Here is a 25,770-nt window from a genome sequence, read left to right as displayed (position 1 = left end):
GTAAGCCCCTGCGTTAATGTGGACCTGGCTAGATGGACTTAAGCAACAGTTTGATACAATGACTAGTTGTAAATTAATACAAACTATAAATTCTGTATAGGTGCATCCAAGTCTTAGCAAAAAACAATTACAGTTCATTGAGCACACATTGAAATTTTACCCACTATTGGGGAATGTTGTCAAATTATATGGGGTAAGTTGTCTTACTGGAACCTACCATCTGTTGTTCAAACCATCAGGATATAATTTCTCTCTTTCTTTGTTTCATTCTTTCTCCGTAGTATGCACTGGCACAGAGAACAAACTGAGCACCCTGTCAGACCTCGACCAGCAGTATCGGACCCTTCGCAAATACTACGAGAACTGCGAGGTTGTTATGGGTAACCTTGAGATCACCAGCATCGATCGCAGCCGTGACCTGTCCTTTCTCAGGGTAAGTACATTGTGGAGTCTATAACAGGTCCATACATGACCTCTCAGATTTCCTTTGGCATTATCTGGTTTCAGTAGTGTCCTGACATTAGGCCTATATCCCACGTCAAAGAATGGTTTTTAAAGCTATCGCTTGTGATAGTACTTTAGCAACACTTTACGACACCATTTCCTAATTAGATAGTATACAGTGACAAGCAAATTGTCTGTTCAAACAGAACTGAAATCTGCGGTGTGAACAACTTTGTGGAGTGGGATTTTGGACCAATGATAGTTCATGTGGGCAAGGCTACCCCGGATGATGTCACAAAAACAGAAATCAAGCAACTGATAAAATATCTAGTTATCACTTGTCATGTTAGTGGCTTGTTAAGAAAAAGAAAAACTTGGAAAACATGGAATAGATGGCAGCTGATAGTTTTCTTTGCATAGACCCTTCTACTGAGAGCTCTAGTTCCAGTTTTTGAGTTAACACTATTGTCATGTTAATCAGCTGAAGATGTTTGACATCAATTAAATGTTTTATAGAATAAAGGAAAAACACACTACATGAACCTTCCTTCCAATCTAGGAAGAAGATAAAAGAGTGAGCAGATTGGGTGAATGACATTGTATCTGACCTCCCTGCTCATCCTGTATAGTCACAATAGTCCCATCTTCCACAATGCAGCTACTTTTATGATGAGGATAATATTGAATCAGAGAAAGTTCAGGGATCTTTTCTTTTGGAACAGCATGTAGGTGAAAATAGTGTGTGTTCTGCTGAACTGCTTTGAAAACTCATTGCTGCCAAGATCCTTATCCTTTATGCCATACTTAACTTCAAACTAATTTCAAATGATTTGAATTGATTTAAAGGGATAATTCACCCAAAAATGAAAAATATCTTATCATTTAATCATGCTATCTCAGATGTGTATGACATTCTTTCTTCTGCTGAACACAAATGAAGATTTTTAAAGAATATCTCAGCTCTGTTGGTCCTCACAATGCAGGTAAATGATGAACTAAATGTTGAAGCTCCAAAAAGAACATAAAGGTAGCATAAATTAATCCATATGACTACAGTGGTTAAATACATATCTTCAGAGCGATATGATCGTATGGGTGAGAAACTGATCAATAAAATCTTATTTTACCTTAAATCTCCATCTTTGACCACCCCCACCCAGTGGGTGACTGAATGTGAAAGTGAAAGTGTAGATTTACAGTAAAAACAAATTACTTAAATATTGATCTGTTTCTCACCCAAACCTATCATATTGCCTCTGGAGATATGGATTTAACAAGTGGCATTTCTGGATTACTTTTCATTTCCTTTATTTGCATTTTGGACCTTCTGACTTCTGGTCAGCATTCACTTGCATTGTGAGGAATATTTTCTTCTTAAAATCTTCATTGTATTCAACAGAAGAAAGAAAGTCATACACGTCTGGGATGCCGTGAGGGTGAGTAAATGATGCTATAATTTTCATTTTTGAGTGAACTATCTCATTAAGGGTAAATATAGGAGACATCACAGGGCTATGATTCTAGCTGAGATGCCTACAGCTCTAAATGAACTGGTTTACCCCTCTGAAATCTCCCCATTCTCTTAGCTTACACCAGCATGAATGTCCATGTTGATCCAGGCTGGTCTGTGCTGGTTTTGTGCTTGTCAACAAGTACAAACCTTCTAGTGAATCACGTTAACGCAGGAAATTTTACTGGTTATGCTAGTTAAGAAGCCTGTTAGGCACATAACCAACAATGCTGGTCTTTTCTACAATGTTGGCTGTAGGTGCCTGATGGTCCCCATTCAGGGTCAATACATTTCTTCTTAGAGGAGTATATGTTTTTGCATTGATAGGGCTGTGAAATTTAACACTTTAATTTCTACGATTAATAGTTTACTGTTTAATGCATTAAAGAAATAATGCAATTAGTGAAAATTCTTCCTGAAAATTCACAAATATTTTTCCCCACTACCTGTGGCTAAAATTAGCATATACATTTCCAGGATGTGCACGCTCGACTCAAAAAGAAATTGCCTATTCATTACTTGTGATGCATGTCATGTAATAAACTCAGAAGAAGATTTACTATATAGAGAATGGAGACTTTACCCGCAAGTGGTGAGCTAGGTTTGGGAGAGATATGGTCAAGCTGCTGTATCCCATCACATTGCCTATGAACGATCACTCACTTTCACCTGAACCAGTGTCAAAAGCAAAACCGCGTGATAGAGACTGAACGGCAGCCATAGAAATTAATAGTTTTGAGATTTTACACTTATAAATCATTGGAAATGTACACTTAAGTTTGTCTTGCCAATAAAGCTTGACATTAATTGAATCTGCACATTTGATCCTATGATTAAAAAAGTCTTCTGGATAACAGCAGAAGATTTTGCACAACTTTTAAGTACAGCATGTCCTTGGATTTTATGGCAGGTAACATTTTAATTTGATCAAAGATTTATACCTGTTAAAATTTGTCTAATTAACTCTATTTGCAAAATAAATAAATAAATACATAAATAAAATAAAAAATAAAAAAGGAACATATTAGCACATACATATTTAAATTGTCACGTACAATTAAAATAAATGATGACTAAACAATTTCATGCAAGTTCTTTGAGACAAAGCGCTATATAAAAAAATATATTCATGATTATATTTTAATGTTTGTTTTAATGTACTGTACCATGATTAATAACAGAAAACTGTGGGATTAATTAGTAAAAAAAAATATATATATATATTTGTGAATCTAATTTGGTTGAGCCAGAAACTGTACTGATCTTCCCACCATAAAAAAAAAAAAAAACTCACAACACCACCCCACAGGTCAGGAAAACTATGAGTGCAGTGCAAACATTGGCCTCCAGCAGAGGTAATTGACCAATGTGATTGCTGGTATCAACGTAATTGTGCAGATAAGCTGAGTTGTATTATTGCTCAGGCTCATAAGGATGATGGTTAGGGGAAAGAACAAACTCTGTGCTTATACAACAATCTATAAACAATTCTACTCTGTTTATTTCCCCGCACCATAGGGAATTATTGCCTGAATGACTATTTTTAAAAATGACTACCATATTTATAGGCCAATGAGGTCTTCCATCTAGAGGCAACCCAATTGCACAGGTTAATTGAAGATTTTAATCGAGAACTACAGCAGGGGAAGAGGGTGGAGTTTGATGTGTATTTTTGATAGGATTTGTATTATTTTAAAATACATTAATAACATACTCCTCATGTCAGTAGGGGAAAACTTCACCTTGAAGACAAGATGAAGGAGAAGAGAAATGTTTTCAGCAGTTGACTAGCCATCTCTTGGGTGATTGAAACTGATGCTTTCTTTTTAAAGATAGCCAGAGATTGATGACCACTTCAAAACAAAGCCAGAAGAGCTCAAGTAGAAAACAGAGTTCTTCCTCTCGTGCCTTCAGGGCTGATAAAGTAAATGCCCTGTGTGAGGAATAACTCTAATTCTGCCCTCTTTAAACTTCCAGATTTTTCTTGCAAAGTAAAGGTTAGAATGCATTAAAAAAATATTGTTTTAAATGATAGTTCACTCAAAAATGAAAGTTCTGTTATCATTTACTCCACCTCATGCATGGATAAATGATGCAAAATCTTTTTTTTTGAAAGAATGTTGAATTAGATTTTTTATTTATTCAATTTTTTGGGGGGTGAATTGTGTCATTAAGATGTTTTGCATGGTCATCCAGTCCACATGAACCTGGATGGTACAATGAAAGTGCCGCACATTTGCTGTGACCCGCCATCATTGATTGGCCCTTCTTTCAGCCCTCCATCCTCATATAATACATTATATGCTTCAGGATAATGAGCCGATATAGAGTTAATAACAGGTAATCATTTCCAAGAGGAAATCGTAAATATTTCCACAAGGCAGCATGTCATTAGGCTGAAGATTAGATATTGCAGAGTTCCTTGAGTGTGAGCTCTGAGCGTGAGGAATAAACCCGTTCTTCTTCTTTTTAATATCTCTGTGGCTGGGCGGAAGGCGTTAATCCGCACACCCGGCCAATAATTAGGCTGATGAAGCCCGAGAGGTATAAAGGCGGAGTGCGACAGAGAGAGAGTTACAGGCAGCTGTCCGACACCTGTGTGTGTTTGTCTTTTTGGTTCAGTTTAGTATTAAACTATTATTTATTTTATCAACCTCTTCCTGTCCATTGAACTTTGTTACAATCTCCCTCTCTCTTTCTCATTGGTTGTCTCTCTTGCTTTCCAATCAGTGGAAGGGGGTGGAACGGCGCTTTTGGGGTGGCCGGTGGATTCACCAGCTGACATTCACGGCATGCCGCACACCACCTGCGGACATCACCGCCAATGCCCGGCCAATAAATATGGGCTATTAAGCGGTTCAGTGTCTTTCTTTCCCCTAGGTGACCTGTCATCGGATTATAATGAGCCGACAGAGCAGATCTGTTTTACCCACACTGCACAAATTACTATAAACAGTGCTGCAAGAAGTGTGGCGTGAGACACGGAACTCATTTCAATTTGTCTTTGGAAAACCCCAATGAAAACCCTTAGTGTCTCTTGCCTTGGAGATTAAACAAGTTTAAAACCATTTGACGGCACACCATTACAAACAACACTCACTAGGACATAAATTATAAGGCTGTACAATCCACACATCAGCACCCTAACAAAAATGTACCTTGGATTTATTATAGTAACACTTACTGTGTTAACGATGGTATTTTGGCAGAAATGTGTTATATTCACACTAAATACATTATTTATATATCCTATTGTATAATTAATTCCTGTTACAATTATGTCAGTTTCACTAACTATTGTAGTAAGGAGCTATGCTTGGTTTTTATTTATTTATTTATTTTAATCTTTTGCTATCAAATCAGGTGGTGGTGCCACCATCTGTAGAACTTGGTGACACTAGTTCCACCGCTCCCATATGTTAATCTGGAATCCTGGTGACATGTATGTTCTGTTAAATAGGTTTATTATATCCACTGGTGTTTATGTTTAACAAAAATAGTGAAAGTACTTTTCTGTGTTGAGACATTTAATTATTTGACAGTTAATACTAGAGCTATCTGAGCTCCTAGAGCCCTTCAAGTGTTAAAAGCTCCCAGCAAATAATAAGCACACACATGACAATGCGAACATGAATAACCCATCTATAATGATTCTAAGGTCATTTTATGCTGTTACTTCGTACGTACGTAAATACGGGTTTAGCGTTACAGGCACGTGGACGGTCACAACAGCACCACTGATGAAAAAATCCTAGGGCAAACACTGGTTTACATAAGCAATATCTAAATATAAACAATCACAGGGGGAGAAAACGAATCGGTTACTAACGTAACCTCGGTTCTCTCTAGATGAGGGAACGAGTATTGCGTAAGCTAGCTTACGCTACGGGAAAGATTCATCTTTTCTGAGATATTGAAGCCAAAAAATTATCCTTAATTTTGTATCCATTGTCAACACAGTGCGGCAGCTGCAGACCTTGAGCGGGCTAGCTAGCGAGCTCATAGGTTGCTCTGCGGCAACTGCTGCAGCCTATAGACGAGCTTGGGCGAACTCGCATCCAATGAGAGGCGTCCGCGCGCTCACTGCGTCAAAGCCCGCCAAAATGGCCGTGACTAGAGTGCATATAAGCGTAGTTCGTAGGCTGGAACCCTGGTTTTCATTGAATGAAGCGAAAAATCGCTCATGGCGCGAGCACGGCCGGTTACGCAATACTCGTTCCCTCATCTAGAGAGAACCGAGGTTACGTTAGTAACCGATTCGTTCTCTTACGAGAGGTTCTCTCGTATTGCGTAAGCTAGCTTACGCTACGGGAACCCTTTGTCAACGCCAGTCGCGCCAAGCATCCACTGCATGAGCCCCAGGGAATTAAGGGGGACCCGGGGGAGCCCTTGTGAGTGTGGAATTAATATTTGGCCGGCAAGAGTGCGGGCCAGTGTGTGTGTAGTACATAAGCACATAGACAGAGCGGCGGTGCCGGTCTGTGTGGAATGTGTCCCATTAATGCAGCTCACCAGGGGAGCTGTAGCGTATTAAACCGCTAGCAGTTTAGCCTGCAGAGCGGGTACTTCCAGATTGTAAAATCTGACAAAGGTGGAGGGGGAAGCCCAGCCCGCTGCCACACATAAGTCGTGAATGGAAATCCCGCTGGACCATGCCCACGAGGAGGCCATGCCTCTAGTGGAGTGAGCCCTAATGCCTAGCGGGCATGGTAGGCCTTTTGACGCGTACGCCGTTGAGTCTGTTGGGTGCCTGCTCAGGGGGCGGTGACCACTCGAGCCCGAGGCGGTCGACGGCCTGTGTGAGGAGGCGTGTTAGTTCCCCTTCGACTCCGGCGCGGGTCCTGCTGAATTCCTGGGCCGAGGAGGAGGCGTGTGAGCCTTACCACTCCTCCTTGTCCGAAGCCATGATGGAACACGCTTCTTCGTCCGAGACGGCAGCAGAGCAGCCGCTCGGCGGCAACTGCGCGTCCCGGGTGGGCGGGGAGGGTGAAGGCGATGCTCGAGGGATGGGCTCCGGCGAGGCAATCGCTTCTACCGCTGGTTCCGGCAGCCTTTGAGAGCAGCGCTTTTTTCTGCGCGGCTGAAAAGAAGGCGGCGCGGCGGCTTCGGTCCTGAGCGCTTCGAGTCGAGCCCGCAGGGTCGACATCGGCAGCTCCTCGCAGAGATCGGGCGAGCTCTGCATGCCCCAGTCCCAGGCAGAGAGCGCAGATGATGTGGCGGTCTCCGGTGCTGAGAGGGCCGCGGCATGAGGCGCAAGTGGAGCGAGGCATCTTTAAAAAGACGCTCGTACTCTTTTGTGAAGTTCTTAAGAACTAGCTTGCTTTCAAAAGGATACGTCGCCGGATGGCGTAGCTCGCAGGACGGCTGAAGGTGGCGAAGACGGCCGGCTTCTTCGAGCACTGTCCACGCTTGCTTGATGCCCCTCAAATGGCGACGCGGCTTCTGGTTCAGAGATGCGAAGAGCTTCGCTGAAGAGATGAAAATCAGGGTTCCAGCCTACGAACTACGCTTATATGCACTCTAGTCACGCCCATTTTGGCGGGCTTTGGTGCAGTGAGCGCGCGGACGCCTCTCATTGGATGCGAGTTCGCCCAAGCTCGTCTATAGGCTGCAGCAGTTTCCGCAGAGCAACCTATGAGCTCGCTAGCTATCCCACTCAAGGTCTGCAGCTGCAGCACTGCATTGACAATGGATACAAAATTAAGGATAATTTTTTGGCTTCAATATCTCAGAAAAGATTAATCTTTCCCGTAGCGTAAGCTAGCTTACGCAATACGAGAGAACCTCTCGTAAGAAAACTTGCTGTCCTCTTTGAACATTGTTTTTCACAGCCTGAGGCGGCTCTGAGCTGAGATGGGCCGTAGGTTGCTGCTGTCAGAAATATTTACCTCCACTTCATATCAACTTTCTTATTTATTTGCTGACTCTTAGAAGTATTTATTCAAATAAAACTTACCTTTAGAACAGATAACATTTTACAATCATTTTCCTGGCAAATATTGCTCAAGCAGCCATTATTTTGTGGTATTTTAATTCTTGATTTTTTTATTTAACCTTGAAAAGATGCAGCTCATTTTTATGAAAATGAGCTACAATTTATCTCCATAAATAAAATTATAATAATAACTTTTGTGTATATTGTGTTTAATGTGAGGTGCCTTGCTGTTTACTACCTACTTAGGCAGATATCTTCTAAGGCCATGTCTAGACTAATGCATGTTTGGTTAAAAAAGTCTACTTTTTCTTAACGTCATCCTTTTCAAATTATCTGGAACTATAGAGAGCGTTTTCAACAGTCTCCATTCCAGTGAGGATGAGAAGCATAAACGTTGCAATCAATGTGTTTTCAACCGAAAACGAATTAGTGTGGATGTGGCCCGAGATAGCATCCTAAATGAAATGGAACGTCATAAACCAATGACCAATTATAGGCAGCAATTTCCTGCATCTAACAAACAGGCAACACAAAATTGAGTTCGGCATTAGCATGTTGCTAAGCTAATGGTGAGAGACAAAAATACATTGGGTAAATTACAAACATTGGGTAAAATAGTAACTTTTCAATTATTAAAATATTTTTTCAGTATTTATTTTTTTGGCATTAAATTAATTGAATGTTTATTCATGAGCAAGCTTTCTTTTACTTTGTTAGCCATTTATGGGATTGTCTTTTTCGTAAAGTATGCATTTGATGCTGCCTTGAATTTGGCTAAGAGTTGCTATCGTATCCACCTTTTGGAAAACCTATTACACTGGAATAAAAGCCTGTGATTTCTTAAAATGCTGCCTAACTAGGCAACTTGCTAGGTTTTAAAACTGAGCCATTTATTCATATTTAGAACACATAAAGATTAAAGTAACTTTTAAGCTTTTACTACATGTGGTAGGTGCCCTGATTAAGACCTTGGTGTGACCCCAAAGGCTAACAGAAGATATATGTCAATTAGAAGTTAATGAGACTGGTGAGGACTAGTCTCGCAGGGACTGCTGCTATGACAGCACTGTGTACTACCATACCTTAAAGCAGTCTAATAACCTTCTACATAAGTCCTTTAAGGTGTTAAGCCCATGATGGTTTCTCACAAACCCCATAATACACAGATCATCAATTCCATATTCCATATTTAAATCCATTCTTATACTGGATTAACTACTGATGTGCATTTTTAATTTAACTGTGAGTAATCCGTTTCAAAGAGGAGAGACCTTGTAATGGCTGTGTTTTTCCAGGACCGAAGGCTTCACGAGTGCTGTGTTAGATCAGCTGTGATCGGAGAGACGCTTTCACAGCGCCCTTCAATATTAATGAAGAATGATGAAGTGTTTGGGAGTCTGTGTCTTTCAGCTCTGCCTGGATGGGATTGACAATCGCAATTAGCAAACTCTCAAGTTAATTTACATCACTTTTGTATGACAAGAAGGGGAGGAGAGAGAGTGCATGAGAGAGAGGGAGAGGCTGAGAATTCCATACACTGTGGGAATAATTTGTATAATGTTAGTGCAATTAGAGCTCACAAAGCGCACTTGATTTATAGGAAGTCTATAGCCCATACTTGTACTATTGATTTCAATGGAGCAAAGATTAATATGGACAAGAGGCCCTTAACACCCCATTTCCAGTCCAGCCCAGTTACCATGGCTCACTGGGATATATGAGAGCTTCTTAGTTTGGTTCTCAAATTGGCAACATTGTGTAACTTACTGCCAGTAATTTGTAACACCAATTTGTATTTAGTTATCTGCCAATAGTTTGTAACACCTTTGTCAGTTATACACAGGGTTCACATAAGGACCTTGAAGTGCTTAAAGGGTTTTAATTGGGCTTTTAGAGGAACTGAAATACCTGTAAAATCTGTGTTTTGTTAAAAATTGCTTGAAATTACAATGGGACTGTGATGACAGGCCTGGATGATGAAGTCATCACTAGAGCGCTAGCTTCGTGCTATTCTACAGGTGAAACTCGAAAAATTAGAATATCGTGCAAAAGTTCATTAATTTCAGTAATTCAACTTAAAAGGTGAAACTAATATATTATATAGACTCATTACAATCAAAGTAAGATATTTCAAGCCTTTATTTGATATAATTTTTATGATTATGGCTTACAGCTTATGAAAACCCCAAATTCAGAATCTCAGAAAATTAGAATATTGCATGAAATCAATAAAAAAAAAGGATTTTAAATACAGAAATGTCTGCCCTCTGAAAAGTATAATCATGCATATGTACTCAGTACTTGGTTTGGGCCCCTTTTGCATTAATTACTGCCTCAATGCGGCGTGGCATGGATGCTATCAGCCTGTGGCACTGCTGAGGTGTTATGGAAGACCAAGATGCTTCAATAGCGCCGACAGCTCTTCTGCATTGTTTGGTCTCATGTCTCTCATCTTTCTTCTATAATGCCCCATAGATTCTCTATGGGGTTCAGGTCAGGCGAGTTTGCTGGCCAATCAAGCACAGTAATACCATGGTCATTGAACCAGGTTTTGGTACTTTTGGCAGTGTGGGCAGGTGCCAAGTCCAGCTGGAAAATGAAGTCAGCATCTCCATAAAGCTTGTCTGCTGAAGGAAGCATGAAGTGCTCTAAAATGTCCCGGTAGACGGCTGCGCTTGACTCTGGACTTAATAAAGCACAGTGGACCAACACCAGCCGATGACATGGCTCCCCAAACAACACAGACTGTGGAAACTTCACACTGGACTTCAAGCATCTTGGATTGTGTGCCTCTCCATTCTTCCTCCAGACTCTGGGACCTTGGTTTCCCAATGAGATGCAAAATTTGCTCTCATCAGAAAAGAGGACTTTGGACCACTGAGCAACAGACCAGTTCTTTTTTTCTTTAGCCCAGGTAAGACGTTTGACATTTGAAGCCCATGTCCAGGACCCGTCTGTGTGTGGTGGTTCTTGATGCAGTAACTCCAGCCTCAGTCCACTACTTGTGAAGCTCCCCCACACATTTGAATGGCCTTTTCCTGACAATCCTCTCCAGGCTACGGTCATCCCTGCTGCTTGTGCACCTTTTTCTTCCACACTTTTCCCTTCCACTTAACTTTCTATTAATGTGCTTTGATACAGCACTTTGAGAACGTCCAACTTCTTTTGCAATTACCTTTTGAGGCTTTCCCTCCTTGTGGAGGGTGTCAATGATGGTTTTCTGCACAACTGTCAGGTCAGCAGTCTGCCCTATGATTGTGAATTCAACTGAACCAGACTGAGAGACCATTTAAAGGCTCAGGAACCCTTTGCAGGTGTTTAGCTGATTAGAGTGTGACACTTTGAGCCTACAATACTGAACCTTTTCACAATATTCTAATTTTCTGAGATTCTGAATTTGGGGTTTTCATAAGCTGTAAGCCATAATCATCAAAATTATATCAAATAAAGGCTTGAAATATCTTACTTTGCTTGTAATGAGTCTATATAATATATTAGTTTCACCTTTTAAGTTGAATTACTGAAATTAATGAACTTTTGCACGATATTCTAATTTTTCGAGTTTCACCTGTATATTTACTGGTGGTTTGTACTGATTTCTCAAAGTTATTATTTGAAGCATGTTCATGTTGTATAGGTGTTGATGGACAATACCAACATCAAATCGTTCAAATTAATGTTTGTAAGAATAATAGAGTCATGGTCTGTAAATTATTTCTTTATTGTGTAATTTTGCATAATATAGCACATGATAGATCCTTACCTGTCTGATCCAGAACTTGCTTTGTGACCGGTTGTACTATGTTCCAAAATAGAGAGAGAGGTGAGTGCTATTGTGTGTTAAAATGTCTTGTTTATGTTGTGTTTGTTTGTATTATGATTTTATGGGTAAGAAATTCGTTTTTGAACATGTATTTATTGTATTGAGGTGACAATGGTTTGCTGTGGGATTTCATGATGAGTGCTATAATTTCCCCCTGACAATGGTTTGTACCTCTAGTGTTTGGCAGGAAACTTGTCTATTTAAGTCATTTTTTGAGTATGTTTGGGGAGGGAGGTTGTATTCTTTAAACTGATCAAGGTTTTTTGAATACGTTTTTCTGAGGTGAGACATATATTTATACTGGTGGATGTGTCAATAAAATTTGTATTATTGCGAATTAATTTTTTAATGTATTTTTTTTATACTTTGTTGTCTGCATTTTTTTTATGCAGCTTGTAAAATAAATCACCTCTAGCATTTGTAAAATTACTGAGCATTCCTCACTCCTCCCAGGCCTCTCGGCTACACACTACATGACAGGGACATATATATACGTTTATCATGCCAGACAAGCAAACACATTTTCCAGATATCTCTGATTATATTTGTGATACATCCCTGCACACAGTGCATATGTTTGAATGACCCAAGATTGAAAGGGGCTATCTGAACAACATAAAAAGTGACCAACCACTGCTCGTTTTGCATTTCACTAGATGTTTAGGTGTGGTTAAAAAAAATAGAGGTCTCTAATATGTAAGGTGGGCCATAGAGTTAGGACCCACTGGGATGGCCGAACAGTTGGAGGGGTGGGGGTGTGGTTGCCAAGGAGGGCCAACCTCATGATTGGTTGAGCCAGGCCTACCCAAGCCCCCTGTGGAGCAAAGCCTGCTTATAATTAGTACAAATTGTTTCAAACAGTGACAGCTCATCATTATGATACATTCATTACACCATATTTATTGAAAAAATGTGTTTTTAATAATGACGACACACATTATATATATATATATATATATATATATATATATATATATATATATATATATATATATATACACCACCGTATGTCGTTAAAACAGCACCAATTCGTGTCGATACACAGTTTTTCAAGCTTGTTGCAAGACAGGTTGTTCGGAGCATATTGGAGAACTTGTCTCAATTGATTATGTCTCTTCATGTAATCCCAGACTGACTCAGTAATGTTGAGACCCTTGCCATGGGAATCATGCCATCTGCTTCAGGCAGGGGTGGACTGGCCATAGGGAGCACCAGGCATTTTCTCGGTGGGCTGCTGAGTAATTTGGGCCGGCCCTTTGCTGGCAAGTACCGGCACATTCTACATGCGATATAGACAGCCACCCTGGTCTCCAACATGTCAGCACGGACCCCATTACAAAGTGAATATTCAAAAACTCTATAAGGTAAAGCCTTTTATTTTGAAAGTACTTATTTTAAGTGCAATAACTCCATTCATTGCATGGACCTCCCTATTTGGCATAGAAATCATAATAATGGTGAAAAAGACAACATATTAAGTATGAGATACGCTGTGAATAATCACAAAATTACAAATAACTGCAAGTTACAACAAATACTGTAACAGCAGCATATATAATATCTACAAACATTTAAGCTATGAGCAGTACATGGTCTTTTGCATAATTTATTCATAACACAAAGCATTACTGTGAGCTGAAGTGCAGCTTGCAAAATAATGCTTACGTCTGACAAATTGCAGAAAAATTACCTTACTTTGTGGCTATTTGACTCTTTGAGGTTTACTTTGTTTAAATGATAGCATAAACAGCGCTTGTCAAAGCATTGGGCTTTTCACTTTTTCTCAAAATAATCTGTAGAAGGAATTAAAACACTGCAGGTATAAAAATGCTACAAACTCACTTAGAATGAATATATGAGCAAATAATCTGCAAATTTTCTGCAAAGATCTACACATTAAGAGGTATGTTTATTTTGTTTTACACTTATTTATATATGTACATATTCTGGCCAACTTTGTTTTCATTCTTTTTTTTAATAAACATTTACACATAGTTATATGAGTAATTGATATACAATTTTATCAGTGTCCTGTTGTGACACTTCATTTAACTATATATATATATATATATATATATATATATATATATATATATATATATATATATATATATATATATATATGTGTGTGTACAGTATTTGTTTCACATAAACATTTGTCTAAAGATGTTTTTTATACCTTCAGCTATAGTCAAACTGGGATTACATGAAGCGACAGAAGCAGTAAAGACAGCCAAAATAGATGGTGAAGAACCTTTGGAAATCCTATCTGCCAACAACCAAGAAAAACTGTGTCCAGGTGTACCTAGGAGAATTGGTGCTGTTTTGAAGGCAAATGTGGTCACACTTACTATTGATTTAGCTTGTTTTAGGTTTACTGGACTTTGTATGACATTAATTAATAAATTAAAACTATTTATAGCATTATGTTTGAAGACATCCTCACTATGCAACATGTTTCACAAGTGCCTGAAACCTTTGCACAGTACTGTGTGTGTGTGTTATATTTTATGTATACTGTATATAGTATATAGTGTTACTTTTCGTGACCGTATACCTCTTATACATTTGTTAATAGACCTTTCATGCCATTTCGGTATTACTGTAATTACAAGTTTCTTATTTGTAAATATACTTAATTTCACTTGTAATACTCAGAATTACATTAAAGGTCCTAAAATTAAAAAAATTGGTCCTTGATCTTCATTCAGTAATGCCTATATGAACCCAATACAGAATGCTCAGAGATACACATGTAGTTGGTTGTTTAATGTTAAGCATCTGAGCTTGGTCAGCAGTTGCACTGTTTAGTAGCTGTTTTAGAAACAGCAATTGGGAGATATGTTGTAGATGTCGATAAGTGTGGTTGATCTGAATAGTTAATAAAGTGACATCTGTGCTCACCCACACTTAAAATGTACCAGCCACTACTATTAAGATTTCATATCTTCAAAGCCATTTAGACTTTCACAGCATGGTAAACTTATATTACCTTATGTTTATTCACATGCAGGCTAATGTAGTCTTGGAGGAAACACTCCCACACATGCAGAAAACAAAGGAGAAATAGAAAGTCCTCTCTCTTGGCTCGTGGACAGCTCGAGCGTCTCCTTACTTCTACTGCCTACAGCGAGTGTCAGCACAGGTTCGCATTCAGAGAAGTTCAGCACATTGCTGCAGTTAGGGATGTCTCGCTCCCCGTAATGATGAGTGTCATCCTGCTCTGTCAGTGCGAATGCTCCTCATGTGACAGTGTGTGTTTGAGCAGGAAGAAGAGACAGAGATATGGTGAGACAAGGTGAATAGAAACAAGGCCAGCAATGTGAGTGCTGCCTTTTAGCATGTTGGTGTCTACAGAGTAGGTTTGTGTGTGTGTGTGTGTGGGACCAGTCACTGTTTTTCAGCAGAAGGATTAGTTCTCTTTTGTGATTGATAGGCAGATATATTTCCTTGTGTAGCTCAGCTAGTGATGCAAACCTATCCTGTCACTTTCTAAAGGAAGCAAGAAACAAAAGTACACTAAGATTATTTTACTCTGTCTTTCCCTTTTTTACATATTCTGGTTCATGTAGATGAAGATTATATGTATATATATTTTTGTGGCCAAAAATATTGGCACCCTTGAGCAATTATAAGCAAAGAAGGCTGTGAACAATCACAAACAATCACAAAAATCTAACCTTTAATTGAAGAAAAACAAAATATTTTTTCTCCAAAACGCATTGGACATTATTATTGGCACCCTTTTATTCAGTTCTTTTTGAAACCTCCCATTGCCAAGATAACAGCTCTGAGTCTTATCTTATGATGCCTAATGAGGTTGGAGAACACCTGGCAAGAGATCTGAGACCATTCCTCCATACAGAATCTCTACAGATCCTTCAAATTCAGAGGACCATATTGGTGGACTCTCCTCTTTAGTTCACCTCCAAATTTTCGATGGGGTTCAGGTCAGGGGACTGGGATAGCCATGTCAGAACCTTGATTTTGTGGTCGGGGAACCATTTTTTGTTGATATTGATGTTTGTTTCGGATAATTGTCCTGTTGGAAGGTCCAACCAGGGCCCATTGTAAGCTTTCTGGCAGAGGCCGATTTATCTGTTGGTATTTGATAGAGTCTGTGATGCCATGTATGTAAACAAGATCCAGGACCTCTGGCAAAAAAACAGCCCCACAACAATAAAGATCCAGCACCATATTTAACTGCGGGCATTGGGTACTTCTTTACCTCTGTGTGCCAAACCCATCTCTGGTCTTTTTTTTCCTGATATGACCATAGAACCCGGTCGCATTTGAAGTTCGAGTAGTGTCTTGCAAACTGAAGATTCTTGAGTTTGATGTTGGATGAGAACAGAGGGTTTTTTCTTGAAAACCTCCCAAGCAACTTGTGGTGATTTAGGTGATCGCTTTTATTTATTTTTTAACTTTCTGACCTTGACCCAACTTATTTCTGCAATTCTCCAGCTGCGATCCTTAGAGATTCTTTGGCCACTTGAACCATCCTCCTCACTGTGTGTGGAGACAATATAGACACACATCCTTTTCCAGGCCAACTCTTAAGATTTCCAGTTGACAGGGTTGCCAGATGCCAGCAAGGTTTTCCAGCCCAAAACCTCGTCAAAAACCGCGAGAATGCACAAAAAAACCGCCCAAATTTGTTTTGGCTTGTTTCTCGCTATGGTTTCTCATTTAAAAACATGATAATCATTAACAAGTTTTAAAATTACCCATTGGTCCGTGTACTTTGCGTCCATTCGTTTTTCCTTTTTTAACCTGTAATCAAAAATTAACGGTTGTTGTATTTTTAAAACACAAAGTTGAACACCAAAATTTGAATTTGAACTGCAAATGCTGCAGTTAAAATATATATATATACAGTGAGGAAAATAAGTATTTGAACACCCTGCTATTTTGCAAGTTCTCCCACTTAGAAATCATGGAGGGGTCTGAAATTGTCATCGTAGGTGCATGTCCACTGTGAGAGACATAATCTAAAAAAAAAAAATCCAGAAATCACAATGTATGATTTTTTAACTATTTATTTGTATGATACAGCTGCAAATAAGTATTTGAACACCTGAGAAAATCAATGTTAATATTTGGTACAGTAGCCTTTGTTTGCAATTACAGAGGTCAAACGTTTCCTGTAGTTTTTCACCAGGTTTGCACACACTGCAGGAGGGATTTTGGCCCACTCCTCCACACAGATCTTCTCTAGATCAGTCAGGTTTCTGGGCTGTCACTGAGAAACACGGAGTTTGAGCTCCCTCCAAAGATTCTCTATTGGGTTTAGGTCTGGAGACTGGCTAGGCCACGCCAGAACCTTGATATGCTTCTTACAGAGCCACTCCTTGGTTATCCTGGCTGTGTGCTTCGGGTCATTGTCATGTTGGAAGACCCAGCCTCGACCCATCTTCAATGCTCTAACTGAGGGAAGGAGGTTGTTCCCCAAAATCTCGCAATACATGGCCCCGGTCATCCTCTCCTTAATACAGTGCAGTCAGCCCTGTCCCATGTGCAGAAAAACACCCCCAAAGCATGATGCTACCACCCCCATGCTTCACATTAGGGATGGTGTTCTTGGGATGGTACTCATCATTCTTCTTCCTCCAAACACGGTTAGTGGAATTATGACCAAAAAGTTCTATTTTGGTTTCATCTGACCACATGACTTTCTCCCATGACTCCTCTGGATCATCCAAATGGTCAATGGCAAACTTAAGACGGGCCTTGACGTGCTGGTTTAAGCAGGGGAACCTTCCGTGCCATGCATGATTTCAAACCATGACGTCTTAGTGTATTACCAACAGTAACCTTGGAAGCGGTGGTCCCAGCTCTTTTCAGGTCATTGACCAGCTCCTCCCCTGTAGTTCTGGGCTGATTTCTCACCTTTCTTAGGATCATTGAGACCCCACGAGGTGAGATCTTGCATGGAGCCCCAGTCCGAGGGAGATTGACAGTCATGTTTAGCTTCTTCCATTTTCTAATGATTGCTCCAACAGTGGACATTTTTTCACCAAGCTGCTTGGCAATTTCCCCGTAGCCCTTTCCAGCCTTGTGGAGGTGTACAATTTTGTCTCTAGTGTCTTTGGACAGCTCTTTGGTCTTGGTCATGTTAGAAGTTGGATTCTTACTGATTGTATGGGGTGGACCGGTGTCTTTATGCACCTAATGACCTCAGATAGGTGCATCTAATTTAGGATAATAAATGGAGTGGAGGTGGACATTTTAAAGGCAGACTAACAGGTCTTTGAGGGTCAGAATTCTAGCTGATAGACAGGTGTTCAAATACTTATTTGCAGCTGTATCATACAAATAAATAGTTAAAAAATCATACATTGTGATTTCTGGATTTTTTTTTAGATTATGTCTCTCACAGTGGACATGCACCTACGATGACAATTTTAGACCCCTCCATGTTTTCTAAGTGGGAGAACTTGCAAAATAGCAGGGTGTTCAAATACTTATTTTCCTCACTGTATATATATATATATATATATATATATATATATATATATATATATATATATATATATATATAGTATAATAAATAAAATAAATATATAATAAATATTTATTTACAAAATAAATATTGACGCATTGTTTATGACTTTTTGCCCCTTTATTAAACATTTAAAATATTCACAAATTAATATGGAAAAAATGTCCATATTAATTAATTCTAAGGCCAAACCCGGAAATTGTATTTTTCCCGCAGTGCTATATGAGAAGAGCCATGTCTCTGGAACAATACAGAGAGGTGATTTAGATTTTTGTTCTGTGCATCTGGAATGCACCTGTCTCGTCTTTCAGTATATCAGATAGTTCATCAACAGCATTAATGGCAGTGTGGCACGCAATGTACGTTGCTATCCGCAGTTCTCGTCGTTTTTGGTCATTGTTGTCAGGGTTACTGGACTCACCCACTCTGCTAACTGTCTGGCCGTTGGCTGGCACCTTGCCTTATGCTTCTTGGTGGCTGCATGATCTTTAAGATCTTTTAAATGAGCACGGATATCAGCGTTGCAGTATTTACAGTGTGCCTTTCTTTCTTCTGCACCCGGCGCAATCCATGACTTTAAGTCTGGATCTCTTTCCCACTCTTTCCTGTAACCTTTTCTATATTTTGCCCACTTTGGCATATTGTCAGTGTCAGTCAGCTAGCTAAGTTTGAAAACCCCGCACAATCTAGTGTGTTTGAGGGGAGGGCAGTGCCGGCATGCGTGACGTGAGCTGAAGGGAAGGAGTGTCTGTTGTGAGTTTAGGGGGCACGTCAGCCAGACCTGTAGTGTGTGTGTGTGTGTGAGTGAGTGAGAGTAGGCTACTGAACAGAGAGTCGCCGAAAGAAGGATCTGAAGTACCGATGTTCCGGCTACAAAAACCCGCCGAACTGATCCGAAACCAGCTCAGTTTTTATCCACCCGCCCAAACCCATTTTTGCCCGCAAAAAAGATTGCAAAACCGCCCAATCTGGCAACCCTGCCAGTTGATTGGAATGTGTTAATTATTGCCCTGATGGTGGAAATTGTCATTTTTTTTTTCACAGCCTTCTTTGCTCATATTTATCAAGGGTGCCATATTATATACACTGGTGGCCAAAAGTTTGGAATAATGTACAGATTTTGCTCTTATGGAAAGAAATTGGTACTTTTATTCACCAAAGTGGTTTTCAACTGATCACAATGTATAGGGACATTAATAATGAGAATAATTACTATTACAGTTTGACTTTAACTACTTCAAAGAGTTGTAATCAAAAAATCCTTCACGTGTAGCTTTACAGCTTTGCAGATCCTTGGCATTCTAACTGTCAGTTTGTCCAGATACTCAGGTGATATTTCAGCACACGCTTCCTGTAGCACTTGCCATAGATGTGGCTGTCTTGTCGGGCAATTCTCTCACACCTTACATTCTAGCTGATCCCACAAAAGCTCAAAGGGAATATGATCCATAACACTGTTTTCCAATTATCTATTTTCCAATGTCTGTGTTTCTTTGCCCACTCCAAAAAAAGTGGCTTTTTCTTTGTAATTCTTCCCATAAGGCCTGCACCCCTGAGTCTTCTCTTTACTGTTGTACATGAAAATAGTGTTGAGCGGGTAGAATTCAGTGAAGCTGTCAGCTGAGGACAAGTGAGGCGTCTATTTCTCTAACTAGAGACTCTGATGTACTTATATTCTTGCTTAATTTTACATCTGAGCATTTCCCATCTCTTCTGTCATTTTTAGAGCCAGTTGTCCTTTGTCTTTGAAGACTTTAGTGTACACCATATGAAATCTTCAGTTTTTTGGCAATTTCAAGCATTGTATAGCCTTCATTTCTCAAAACAATTATTGACTGACAAGTTTCTAGAGAAAGCTGTTTCTTTTGTTACTTTTCAAATAGTTTTGGAACATCAGTAATGTTCTGACTATACTTTGTGATCAGTTGAATGCCACTTTGGTGAATTAAAGTACCAATTTCCTTCCAAAACAGCACATTTTTTACATTATTCCAAACTTTTGGCCACCAGTGTATACGATTTTTCTTTTGTCATGGAAATGTATTGGTCTTAAATAATAAAACTATCGTTACATGATTCTATAAGGAAGATATGAGTGTCAGCGAAGCTGAAATACTTTTGTGCGCGTGTGTGTGTGTGTGTAAGGAAATTGTAAAATGTTTAATAATTCATTATTTAGATCAAGGCTGTTTTCAACAACTAAAACTAGTTTACATTTTAGAGCCTTTAAAATACTTCAGATTGACCACAATTACAATATAGATGCTTCCAACAAAAATATACTCAAAATTTAGAGTTAAAATTAATTCACCTCATGTTGTCCATTTAACCTCAGGTGTAGTACACGCATCCATGCAGTAGGATGACCAGTGTCCCCTGTACAGCAGGAAACTACGGCAGGCCATGCATTTAATAATGGGTGGAGCTGTGTTTAGAAGGGCTGAAGGCACATGGTCTGCCCTGAATCTGTAGTGCCAGAAAGATGCCTGAGCTGTTGTCAGGGCACATCATCCCCTCACAGTGCACACTAATGGTGCTACAAGTGCTGATGGATATCTCCATTGCTATCAGATCCATCATTCCACAGTTGCTCTAAAACCCCTGGCCACAACTACCCACCCAAACCTGCTCTTAAAGGAATATGAATATATTTCTTTGTTGAAAGGAATATAAAAAAATGAAAATCCTGTCATAATTTACTCAGACAGACACTAACATTCATAACATCATTGCACATTCAATGCATCCGTGCCAGACAAACATGAGTGGCGTTCTGTGGATGTAAGGTTTTGGTGATGCATCCAAAAAGATGAATACTTTAATAACACAGCAAAGCTAATGTCTTCTTGAATTGTTACCTAGTTAAAGTAATAAACAGCTGCTGCTTGTACTCACATTGATGACGCAATCGGACCACGATTCAGGCTCATGTTTTCTGAAGGCATATGATTATTGCATATCCATGGGTGCTATAAGAGAAGCTCATTCAGTTGTTTGTGTGTTCATGTGAAAAACTGCATTGTTTAAAGTTAAAAACCACTGTGTTAGCCATTGTGAATTAGTTTGCTAATTTTTAGGTGCAATCAATCAATATTTGTACCATAAAAATGACTTAAATTGTATGCCTTCAAACGATTAGTAATATGAAGCATGAGTTGCATGGATAAGGTTAAGGATACTTTTGGGTGCTTTTTTGAGAAGTTCTGAACACAAAATATAACTTATAACCATTTATTGCATTTTGGGTAATATGATTTTTAAAACCTTGCATAGTTTTTTTCATGTTTTGCAAGGATGAAGGAATGTCACACAACATTGCCATGTTGGCATCTGCCCAATTTGGCTATCCAAAAACTTGACAGAAGTTTGATTGGTTACACGTTAACAACAAAATGCATGGGAAGCATTTTCTCTTAACTTATAAAGTCTATTTATTTTGCCATCCTTACTATGCACAATTATATGGTTAGTTCCTCTTTCTTTGCATTTAGCATTGTCTAATGTCCATGACTCTAGAAGAACAGACCTCCAAAACATATTTGGATCACAATCTACCAGTTTAGAACTAACATTCTAAATCATAAACATTTTGAAAACATTTTAAAGAATGTCATCCTAACACCGACATATTGCAGATAAGATTATGTGCTCTCAGAGCAACTGTCCCATGTCAGAACTGCAGTAGGATTTAGAATCAATAAGCGTATCCTTAAGCTTTGCCCTCCCTTTGACAACTTGACATTTATTTTTTTGCTTGTTTGTTTGTTTTGCGCCTCTAATCATATCCTCATTCTCTCAGGCATGGAAGGGAATCCTGGGACATTAACTTCAGGTGTTGAATAACTACATTACAAGCACCAACACTCAGAGCTCAGCAGAGCTGAGAAACATTGTTGAAGGTGACAATCACCTCTGCATGCTGGGAACTTCCTCTGTGCAAGCTGAGTTGTCTTACACCCACCAAAGCAGAGCACACAACGTGACAAGCACTCTGTGTCTCTTCTCGAAACGTACTAGTCCTAGAGAAAAAAGCACCAGACAGATAAAGAGAAAGAGAGAGAAGCGAGATAAAGCAGAAGAAGCGTTGGTTTCTTATCTCAACAGAACAGGGGTCATTGAATAAGGGACCACGCGAGGAGAGGCAGCAAGGGAGTCACAATAGACTGTCCAGGGCTGCACTTACACCAGCTGTCTCATTGTCCTATCTCTCCACCATAGCAAGAAAGGTGAATCTGGGAGTAGGCCACTTTCATGCATTAAATTAATTCAATTTACACAAAAGCAGCACTCACTCTGAGCTCTCAGCACGGGCTGTGTTGGGCTCACCATGCTTACAATAACTGAACATACTTTATTAACGGCTGCTTCCCGATAACAAAGCCATCTGGAATTAAGTAGAGATAATTACCCCCACCCCCCTCCACACACTCCTTATTTAAAAGAATTGATTCACAATATGAGACAGGCAGAGATGGGTTCTCTGGAGTAATATAACCCAAAGATTCGACTGAAAATGAAACGTCTAGGTTAATATTGTAACCTCCATTCCCTAATGGAGGGAAAGAGACGTTGTGTCAAACAAGCGACACTAGGGGTCTCTCTTGAGAGCCTTGCGCATCTCTGAAATTGAGAAAAGGCCAATGAGAAATTGGCAGACAGAATTTACATGTCCCGCCCCCAGACATACGGGAATGAAGGGAGGGAAATGCGTCTGTCCATTCAGGATTTTGCCCTGAGGAGCCTAGAATGAGGTTCGGCCGTAACAGTGGCTCGGTTCAGCAACGTGGCCGGGAGGACACAACGTCTCGTTCCCTCCATCAGGGAACGGAGGTTACAGTAGTAGCCTAGACATTCCCCATCTGTCACTCACTTCGACATTGTGTCGAGGAAGCGACACTAGGGGTCCACATTTAATCATGGCATGCGCTGAACCATGTATGTGTGTTGCTGTTGCAGGTGCGGGCAGGCAGTTGCGTGCCAAAGCGACAGGCCGCGTCACACTGCACGTACCCTTCCCCAATGCCCCATCAGATCGTCATAACCTTCTGGTTTCCTACAGGGGACTGCCCAACGGAGACGCGGGTCCACTCGCAAAGGGACCATACAGTGGAAAATACACACAGGGGGATAAGTCCACATGGGGGCCCGTCCTGTGGAGCACCTATTCCATTACAGATTAGTTTTAGTACTTATAGTGGGAATGGTCGGGGAAGTCCTCCACTGAATTCGTGGACCAGAGGGCAAGAGAGGAGTCATCGAGGGAGCTGAGTGAGTAGGATTTCCTGGGATAAGAGCGAACGATATCACCTCAGTGGAGGGGAAAGGCACTAGATGCAAGCGGTATACTCGGTCAGTTGTTATCACGTTACCGAGTTCTACTGGCTTCGACCTGATAGAACATGGGATGAAACAGACTCGACCCTGAGATTGTAAAATCTTGTATAGGTATTGGGTGTTGCCCAAACCGCTGCTCTGCATATGTCTGCTAGGGAGGTGCCTTTGGCTAGTGCCCATGAGGATGCCACACGCTATGGCATCAACCACCCTGTGGGAAAGCCTCTGTTTGGAGACAGCGTTCCTTTTCCGCTGTCCGCCAAAGCAGACAAAGAGCTGGAGTTAGAGCATATGAGACCACTTCAGCAGCGGGACAGAGAGGGCAATACGGCGTCGTGAGGCAAAAAAAAAGGTCTGCTTACCGGAGTCATCCATCTCATCCGTTGGTGGCGTGACGGGGCATGATGTGAGAAATGGCCTCCGTCTGCTTCTTCACCGCTGAGAACTGCTGGGTGAAGTCCTCAACGGTGCAGCCAAAGAGACCGAACAGGGAGACGGGGTGCTTTGTCCACGTCCTGCATCTCGACCAGGTTCAGCCACAGATGTCATTCCTGAACCACAAGGGTGGCCATCGCCTGTCCGAGGTCCGCGCTGTGACCTTCAAGGCCCTGAGGGTGAGGGCAGTCGCAGTTCCTGCAACACGTCGGGTCAGGACTACCCAAGTGCAGAACTTGCAGGAGGGCCATGGCATGCAAGGTGGAAGCTGCCTGTCCGGCGACACTGTAGGCCTTGGAGGTCAGTGACGACATCATCCTCGGGACACAGGTGGATCGCAACCGCTCTATCCACCTGGGGGATCGTCGAGCACACGTGGAATGCTCTGCCGTCGAGGATAGTGAGAGCGGCTGAGCAAGGGGGTCTGTCACGGGCAGTAAAAGGTGCCCTCCATGACCACGTCAGCTCATCATGCACTTTCAGGAAGAAAGGAACCGGGGGTGTAGCTGTGATCGGCACCCAGATCCGAGGAACCAATCATCCAGCCGCGAAGGCTGTGGGGAGGACAGAGGGTTCCAGTCCAGCTCCATGCTGATGGCAGCCCAGGCAAGCATGTCGGCTATCTGGGCATCAGCCTCTGACTGGGCAAGCTGACCCAAGGGTGGCAGCCCAATCGAGTCTTACACTTCAGACACCGGAACACTCTCCGATGCAGCGGCGAGCTCATCATCCAGCTTGGGGGGCTCAAGAGGATAGGCAGATTGGCCGAGAGGTGAGCCGCTGTCAACTGGAACCCAGGCGGAAGTCAACAAGCAAGTTTGGAGGCGGGTGGTTCGTGGGGATGTACCCGGCGAAACCGAGCCTGCTGCCATCCCCAAATCGCCTCCATCGCCAGCCGGGTCGTCCTCCATCCCGTGGTGAAGGAGCGATGTGGGTGGCGGCTGGAGTGGTGTTCCTTTTTAGGAAGCAAAGCCACGACCGCAACGTTGCCATGGTAAGATTCTCGCAGTGAGAACATGAACCATCCACAAATGCTGCCTCGGTGTGATCGCGGCCAAGACACACGAGGCAGCGCCTGTGACCATCAGGAGCAGAGAGAACTCGACCGCATCAAGGAACTACACTGAAGCGGAAGGGCATCTTTATAAAGACGCGTCCTGAAAAAGACGTTCAACACCGCTGTGTATTGCTCTTTTAGAGAAATAAAATATTCTCTTTTCTAAAAGCGCTGTCAAAGCACCCAGGGGCAAAGCCGCACTGCCGTGCAGAGAAGGAGAAAGCCGCTGATATGTGCCATAGATCCAACAGCATATGCTCTTTTTAGAGATGAAGTGAACAGTCTTGTGAATACAGCTCGTTGATCAAACAACCGGTCGGCTCCGAAGAAAATTCTGAATGGACAGACGCATTTCCCTCCCTTTATACCCGTATGTCCGGGGGCGGGACATGCAAATTCTGTCTGCCAATTTCTTATTGGCCTTTTCTCAAGTTCATAGATGCGCAAGGCTCTCAAGAGAGACCCCTATTGTCGCTTCTTTGACACAACGACGAAGTGAGCGACAGACGGGGAACTTTGTTTTCATGTGTATGGAAGTGTACTGTTTGGTGTTTAGGGAGGTAAGGGTTATCCATCAATCATGTTTGTGAATAATGATGTTAAGTTGGTCAGAACCTTGCACAGTGGAATTACTCCTCTGTCAGTGCTCTTTTGTACAGTTGTAATCGGTAATGTCATTCTCCTTTTGATGGGTGGATCCTAAAGTGTACCTCATGAATTTATAGTCAAC

General features: G+C 41.1%; 1 protein-coding gene across 1 annotated transcript in view; it reads left to right on the top strand.

Annotated features, from left to right (window-relative positions):
• Nucleotides 1-25,770, top strand: part of LOC127654777 (receptor tyrosine-protein kinase erbB-4-like) — a 514,812-nt gene that overhangs the window by 234,833 nt on the left and 254,209 nt on the right. Inside the window, exon 2 of the mRNA XM_052142143.1 lies at nt 282-433. Coding sequence (XP_051998103.1) covers nt 282-433 — 152 coding nt within the window. The remainder of the gene's footprint in view (nt 1-281; nt 434-25,770) is intronic.

Source organism: Xyrauchen texanus, chromosome 14, assembly GCF_025860055.1.
Source record: "Xyrauchen texanus isolate HMW12.3.18 chromosome 14, RBS_HiC_50CHRs, whole genome shotgun sequence".
Classification (NCBI taxonomy): Eukaryota; Metazoa; Chordata; class Actinopteri; order Cypriniformes; family Catostomidae; genus Xyrauchen; species Xyrauchen texanus.
The sequence above is the reverse complement of the archived record's forward strand: the minus strand, read 5'-3'. Positions and strand labels throughout refer to the sequence as shown.